Source organism: Falco naumanni, chromosome 6, assembly GCF_017639655.2.
Source record: "Falco naumanni isolate bFalNau1 chromosome 6, bFalNau1.pat, whole genome shotgun sequence".
Taxonomy (NCBI): Eukaryota; Metazoa; Chordata; class Aves; order Falconiformes; family Falconidae; genus Falco; species Falco naumanni.
In genome coordinates, this window is record NC_054059.1 from 65,567,117 (window position 1) to 65,575,388 (window position 8,272).

Below are 8,272 nucleotides of genomic sequence, written 5' to 3' on the forward strand. Positions count from 1 at the left end.
CACTTCAGCTTGCTCCCTTCTTTGTTTTTCTAAGGAGATAAATATTAAAGAGCTGTTGGTTGTTTTTGAAGAAGAGCAGTAAGTAGTTTATAAAATAACAGAGAATTAAAAAGAACAGAACATTCATGTTAAAATTAAATTCTATAAGAACCTGGTTCTCATTAAAGGAAGTGTTTCTAAGAAGTTCAAGACAGGTTAGAGCACTATTGCATGACTCTTCATTTTGTCTTTCTTTTTATCACATAATCAGTACAATGTTTAATTGTTTTCTGAAAGCCTAAAGACAATTTGCATTGCAAAAAAGTTAAATTAATTCTGTCTTTTAAAAAGTATTTACTTTAAACTTTTAATTTTAAATACCAAACTAATTACATTTCATAGGCTTAAATACAAATAAAATGTGCAATATCAGGTATTTCTGAAAGGTACAACTTACAGAGAAATTAATCCAATTAAAACAGAAGTTTATCAGTTTGGGCATCATTTAAATTAAGAACCAGAACAATAAATGCTTCTATGTTCTAGTCAAAATATCTCTTCTGGTCTTGCATAATATTTTTAGAGGTTAGATGGATTACTTTATTTATATGTAAACATGACAGACAGTTTTCAAAATATATCCAAGGATTATGGCTACTTCTGGATTTCAAACAAGGGCACAGTTCAAAATTAAGCCTGTTTTTTAATAAACCACTGAATTCCATTTAAAAAGTCTCCTAGCATTTTGTCTCGGTTACCATTTAATGGTGTATTGGTAGTGCGTGTCAGTTAATATGTGCTGATACATTCCAAATCCTTAACAAAATTATTGAGCCCTATTTGGGACATAAATAGCAGAAGTTTTGTTCCTTGTTTCTGAACATAACTGTCTGATAAGAAGCATGCTGCTTTTCATATGTACCTGGTAGTATTCTTAGTTCGAAATCTGTATTTCTCAAATATGTTCTACAGTGTCAAATAAGCAGAATTTTGTAAAAAGGACTTAAAAGTGAACTCTAGAATTTAGGCCTGAAATGCAATGAAATATCTGATCTCCAGGCTTAAATCAGTGTTATTTTCATTATCTTCAGACCTCCCTACCCTGAACATGACAGCTCACAGATTATAGCGATTAAAAATTCCTGCTATGAACAGCACATAGATGCAATTAGGACTTATTATAAGAAGGAGCATCAGAACTGGTGTGTGATTGATGCCTTTCAAAGCAAGTGGTGGATCTGGAACAAAGTACTGCAGGAAGTGCAAGTGGTTGTTAAAGAAATTCAGATATACCTGGAAAGAATAAGAGAAGGTAAAAGAACAAAAAAGTTTCTCAGAATAATACTTGTTTCTTTAAGAAGCTGCAATGCAATGAGTGCATTTCAAGTGCAACTTGCTTTGGATGAAGCTAACTTTTGGGCACATACCTCCCCTCAAATTCTTCATTCTCATCTGAAGTGATCTTTGAGAGCAGAGACAAAACTAGCTACAGGACAGTCTGAGGCCATCCTTGAAAGAACAGGGTAACAGAATACAGCTGAAAGAAGTCAGAGGTCTCATGGTCCATGGCAGATTCCTCAACATTGGGTGAGGAATCCCAAAGGGTACCCCAAAGTAAACAAAAGGAACTATGACTTGTAGTTTTACTTAGGTGTCAGTGGAGAAAGAGGGAAGGAGGAGGAAAATGTTAATTATAAATTCAGAATTAAGGTTAAATAGGCCATCTGAGTTAATCTCTGTGCCATGGGAGGAAAACCACTTTAGTCTAGAATGAACAGTTCCCACCTGAATTTTTGTGGGTCAGCATTGCTCGGGATTAAATATGCCTTTCAAACATGCCTACAGTTTAACTAGAATCCCTCTGAAGGGCAAACAGACTTCTTTATCTTATATCTACCTTTTGGTTTTAACTTTTGCAGCTCTGTAGCTGCACCCTTCTTTAAAATTGCAGTCATAAGCAAAAAAAGAGAAATTCACTTTCTCACATCAAGCTTGAAAAGCACAATTTTTAAATAGTTTGGGGTTTAGATGACATTTTATTCAAGATTTGGAATATATTTCATCCAGATAGACTGTAGCATTTGCAAGACATGGATGAATAAAAGGGGAGGCTTTCATCACACCTTGTACTTTTTTTCACCAATGTAAAGAAATACAATAATAACTGAAATGTTCCTTAGAAACACAAAGGAATAAAGCAATAAATTAGAAATAAAAGTGTCCCAGGGAAAACAGACTAATAAGTTAAGCATGCAGAGTATCCCACAAAATAATTATTGCATTTCTTAAGTGCTAGAAAAATTTTACTAAAATTAGTTCGTAAAATGGGTTGCAACTTCATTTTAATATCAATCTATAAAAACAATGCTACTGTAATTCTCATTATTTCGTATTATTTTCACATGATGAATTATAGTATCTTCTAAACTGTAACTTTTCTGAATAGAAATGTTTGATGTTTCTATGCCTTTCATTAATAAAACTTTATCATTAATTGCTTCTATTAACAGGAAAAGCAGCCAGCATCGCTGATTTATGTATCACTCCCAAGGAGCTGCAGTATCGGCTGGGGGAGTTTGGACAGTATTGTCCCGTCAGCCTTGCAGAAAAAGGTGAATTGGTTGACTGCTCCATAACGTCGTCATTGCAGTTTGCTGCAGAATTTCAAGGACGCTATTACAAAATGGCTTCACAGGAAGAACTAGATGTAAGTGTCAAAAAGCAGGTCAGGAGGGGATTACAGGAAGTGGCAACATTTTTGCTTAGATTCTTTGATTCCATACAGAAACAAGCAATATGTAATCTGAATTAGGCTAAGTATTCAAGCTTTTGCTTGGTCTCCTTCTGCTATCAAATGTCTAGGCAGACAAAAAGCAGCAAGTCCGCTCAGCCCAAAGGTCCTCTTACAAATAGTCACAGATCTGTGTGATTTTTTTTTCATTTTAAAACAACCTCCTTTCTCCATCTCTTTTGGGTAGACAGTGGCTAATGATAGCAATGAATAGTGATGGATGGTGGGCAGATAGTGATGACTCCAACTGAGAGTAAGTTGGAAAATAATTTACTTACTCAGGAGCAGCAGCAGCACCAGCACACTAAGAGAGGTGGTGTAGAAGAAACAAGTATCTAAATTGTGTGAGCCAGTCCTCTGGAGTTTGACTAACAGTCTTACAGCGCTTCTTCACTATAAGAACATGTAATTTCTTTTTCTACAGAAATTCTTGAGCAGACCAGAGGTTTATGTGCCACCACTGGCACCTCACCCTTTCCCACCCCCAGATATGCTACCAAAGAAACTGACTGCAGCAGAAGTGAAAGCCTTATTCCCTATAAGTGCTGAAATGAAGGGGCACTGTCCAGTCACTTACTTAGATGGAAAACAGAGGTACATCACTGCAGTTTTCATAACCTGAATTACAGACTATGTATCCTATATTAACACATTAATAAGGAAATACTTTCAAAGAACTTTTTAATAATGTTCAGGGTTTGGACAGAAAAAGCATTGTGCATGTGGCTTTAGAAATGGATGTAAAATCACCTTTTGATACATACGGCTACAGGTTCTACAAGGATCTGTGTTGGCTTACCATCTTTTGTGATGACGACTGCTTGGATATAGTTTGAGTTTTCTTTATCATAAGCCTTCAGAAGTTCAAACAAATCTCACAAAACCTTAGTAGATGCAAACCTAACTATTATATGATTTTTATGAGATCCATAAAGCCCCACTGATTTCCTCAGTGTGCAGGAATTTCTCATCAAGTCAGAACCATAGTAAATCAATTCTATGGTGTCCTTTCTCAATCTCCTGAACAGCTATGGCTGGCATTTCAACTCCAGGAGATCTAAAGAAGCACTATAAAAGCCCCTTAATAAGCAGATTTTGAAGCAGAGACTCTCTCAGATTTTGAGCCTTGTAACTGTCAGTCATGTGGTGGAAACTTGGATGATCCAATTGCTACCTTTTTGTAGTTCTATACTTGCTAGATTATCTGAAGGCTCCCAGAAGCTCATGAATTTGCACCACACAAATGATGTTTTACATTTCTTGTCAATTAAGTCTTTTTTGCTCTGTCTCTTCAGATATGAAGCTTTGGTGCCTGGCAACATTGAGTATGCAGCAAAATATCAAGATAAGGTATATATTTTTGAAAGTGAAGAAAAACTTCTAAAGTTTATGAGGTAAATATACTAACTGCATTTAAATCTTTAATCTTGTCACAGTTTATACATCTTGAAAGTTCTTACTTTGTATCTGGTTAGGTTACCAGAGAAGTACTGGAATCTGAAGCTTCCACGTAAACTCCCTCCAGTAAAGGAGCCAATACCACTCACTGCACTCCCTTTGGCTGGATACCTTGAACAGGCCAGTTTTTGCTTTTCCATTTTAAAACACGATTTTGCAATGTATAGTATATCCCACTCAGTTTATTTCATTTTTAATGCAATGAGAGTCATGTGCTTATTAATGGGATTATATTTATTGAAAATTGTGTTCTTACAATTGAGAGCAATTTTTTTTTAAAGCTTTAAAATAACATATATTTGTAGCTTTAATGAAAAAAATACAAAACCATCAGAGGGGAATAATTAACTGCAGTATTATACGATGGATTTTCTGAATTTTTTGTTTATTATATCTTGTGAGATTACATTTTGCTTTGATTTTTAACACCAGGATAGACACAAACCTATCCAGAACCATTTAAGGATGGCTGGTTACATTTTGAGGCATGAATATGAAATGAAAAATGACTCATGGCCACTTCCCTTCCTATTTTATACTATTATGTTCTACAATTCACCAACTTAGATATCATCCTATATTGTTAGATTTGCATGACAACAGGATCAGGCTTTGAGTATATTTTTGTTCAAGATTTCTGTAACAGTCTTCTAAAACTGTCTTCTTTCCTTAGGGAGTAGCAACTTCTCTAATAAAAGCTCTGAATGAAGTAGGATGCTTAAAGCCAAAGGATCCATTCCTAAGTGTAAAAAAGACTGCTCTGCTGTTTGTCGCCTACCATTTAAAAGGTGATGTATAAAATAATATGCCATAAAAATAATTATATAAATGCAGTAAATCATCTGGTATAACATTGACAACCAATCTATGTAGTTTTCTCATGTCCAACTTGGGAAAATACTATTATATCCTGATATAAGTACACATAGTCAAGTTTCTTGGAAAAGTGTAAAGACCAGGGAGGAAAATAAGGTTAATAGGATAGGTAGATAGGGAAGTGATCTCTCACAAATCATAAGATTTTAATGACATTTTATCGCCAACAACCTGATGGCCTTGAAAACATTTCCAACATGCATTGTTGGAGTTTTTAAGCAGAAACTAAAATGTTACAATTTAGGTGGTACTACATTTTAAACTAGTCATACACAACCTGAATTGCCTCAAAAATTGACTAAATTTACTGTGATAAAAAGCTGAAATATTACCTGAGGAATGGTTTAGGTGCCTCAGTGCTTGCTTTTTTTCAACTGTATCAGGTGGTCAAATAAAACCTATTAAAAAACCTTGCCTTGCAGATAACCTGAAGACAACTTTCTGGTCATAGATATCTCCAAAACCACATCAGCCAAATATGTAAATGACAGGTCTAATTGTATTGAAAAACAGCTTAAGTGCACATAGAACACTTGTCACTTTTTTAAAAAAGCCCTTCTTTTGCATGGGCTCAGTACTGATACACTAAGTTATACAGTACAAAGTAACAGACATCCATGTAGATTGAATTAGATTTTAGCTCAGGGAAGTAAGATGTTGGCTTATTTGTGAAATTATCTGGGAAGATCTGAATATTAATGTGATTCAGAGTATCAGCACGTTATTTTAAACTTTTTTATTTAATTGATAGTCCAATTGACCAGCTATCTTTTCATTAACAAAGATAAGCCATGCAAAATTAAAATCGGGTGGCCTGTATTCAGCCTACAAAATAGTGATAAAATAAAATGTCTCATGGAGCTACCAGAGGTTAGGACTACTACTTCATGAGGAAAGTTGCTCAAGCTTTGTCTCCTGTGTTCATATTTTCTATTTTTTAGAATTTTTGTTTGGTTGGTTTTTTTGCAGTCCAAGACAGCAGTTGCAGCTAATAACATTTAATAGTTTGCAATCAGCCTAAACAGTGCCAGCTTTTAGGATTTCAACAGCCTAGTTTGCAGCTCTGCTGTAGCTTTTGTCTGGTTTCCAGTACTGCTGGAGATTTCTGGAGCAAGACTGCCACTTCTTCAACCCACCGGTTTTGCTTTTTATAAGCCAACCTATTCAGAATTTTCCCTTGCCTTGCCTTTTGTAAATTTTAAATTTTGGCTTAATTCTTTTAGATAATGGCTATCTCTCTCTCTCTTTTTTAAGTCCTTCACATCCTGTGTTTCCTCGTGTAGTTTCCAGAGCCCTCCAGAATTTTCTTGGACTATGACAGTATTTGCTAGCACAGCTTTGTTATGGAAGACCACTGAACAGTGTAGGCACATGACAGGTCCCTGTGTAAATGTACAGTTCTTAAGCCAGAAATCTGCTTTTATACTGTAGTTAGTTTCATCTGCAAAGACCATTAGCACAGCTTTGCTAACACAACGATGTCCGCCCTAGGAATGCTTTGCTCATACATTGCATTGTTAAGTCATTGTTAGCACTAGATGATGAACTGGAAAGGTTATGCAAGTACACAAATCTCATGCAGCGACAGTTTGACCATAGGAATCCAGGAAAACAAATCATATTCTTCTAACATTGGGTAGAACTGCTTCCAACTTGAAGATACAGCATTCCAGTACACTGAAAATTCTCCTTTGCAAACACAGTATTATGTACTATTGTGGGACTCTTCAGAGTAGTCATACCATCCTTGATCAAAAAGCTTGATCCAAGTACTTCATGTTGTGGTCCCTTGGAAATTTTTCACATCCTATCTCTGTCTGAAATAAGACTTCCTCGTCTTCAACTTGTGTCAGGGACAAGAAACATCAGTTTTGTTGCTCCTGGAGCTTTTCTAATAATACTGGATTGATTTCAGTATCCAAGAAGAGAAGGTACAGGTGATTAATCATAAATGTAGAGAGACTTACTCCTGGGGAAGGGGGAATAGTAGGAAACCACACATTACTAGAGTAATTTACTGCCCTTGAAACTTGACTCCTGTAAGAGCTCTATGCACACCTGTGCTTGAGAACTGGCTGCTGGTAAATGTATTTGTCTACAATTTAAACTTGGTGGCCTTATGTATGTCTATATAGTATAGTTCTTTATGCTGTCCACTATTTGTAATGAGATATGAAGTACCATCTGCAGGAAAAAAAATGGTTACAATTTGTCTTAAACCATTCCTTCCCTTTATCTCAGTATAACAGTTAAAATAATAAGGAACACTCTGAGGATCGGCACTCAATACTAACGTACACCAAAATATGGCTTAGGGCAGGGAGGTCAGAAAGAAAAGAAACACTACAGTCTTCATTGTAGTTTTTAGCCTCGACATTTCTCTCCTCCTCTGAGCTATCTGGCAGCTCTTGCATTTTCAGGGGCAAAGCGTTGATGTCACAGAACGGCTGTGCCCAGGTCGCAGCAACCCAGCACCAGCCACACTGTGCCTGGGCTATGCCCCTGTGGTGCCACCGTGTCCCAATTTGTCACCACCTGGTATTGCCAGCCCCTCACGGGGAATTGGAATTCCCCAGGAATGGGAAGCTGATGGCAGCTGAGCGTATGCCTTATCTTCCTGAGTGTCATGACACTTTTGCAGCCAGGAAATTCTGAAATACCTGACTCGTTGCTTTGGCACCAGCTGGTACAGCTCACGGCCGTTCCACCCGTACCAGGGTTAAAACCATCAGGCGCACGCTCGACCCTTTGTAAAAAAAAAAAAAAAAAAAAAAGGCTTAAGGTCATGCCACAAAGCGAAGAGCAGGCACTAACGTACCGCTTAATTCTTGCAGCGCACAACCCCCGGAGCACGGAGCCGGCGCGGCAGGCGTACCGCGGGGAGCTGGCGCGCTTCCTGCGGCGCTGCCGGCTCGTCCCCCGCCTGGGGACCGCCACGGCGGGACCCCCGGGCTCTGCAGAGCCAGCAGTGCTTTCCCTGAAAGACGGCGGCCCTGGGCTGCCGGCTGTGCCCTCGCCGCTCACCTCCCCCCAAGCACAGCCAGGGGCGCCGCCAGCAGCCGCCCGACCCGCCCGGGAGCAGCCCCGCAGCCACCGAACCTGAAGATTAAAATTTCTCATGCTGAGCCATGCCTCGCCTCGCAACTACGGGCCCGGGCACGCAGGAAG

General features: G+C 38.0%; 1 protein-coding gene across 1 annotated transcript in view; it reads left to right on the forward strand.

Annotated features, from left to right (window-relative positions):
• The window catches only part of AK9 (adenylate kinase 9), a 76,612-nt gene extending 68,353 nt beyond the window's left edge, over window positions 1-8,259 (forward strand). Inside the window, exons 29-35 of the mRNA XM_040599399.1 lie at window positions 1,071-1,291; window positions 2,490-2,686; window positions 3,195-3,364; window positions 4,066-4,164; window positions 4,246-4,348; window positions 4,902-5,016; window positions 7,939-8,259. Coding sequence (XP_040455333.1) covers window positions 1,071-1,291; window positions 2,490-2,686; window positions 3,195-3,364; window positions 4,066-4,164; window positions 4,246-4,348; window positions 4,902-5,016; window positions 7,939-8,207 — 1,174 coding nt within the window. The 3' untranslated portion in view covers window positions 8,208-8,259. The remainder of the gene's footprint in view (window positions 1-1,070; window positions 1,292-2,489; window positions 2,687-3,194; window positions 3,365-4,065; window positions 4,165-4,245; window positions 4,349-4,901; window positions 5,017-7,938) is intronic.
• The last annotated feature ends 13 nt before the right edge of the window (window positions 8,260-8,272 follow it).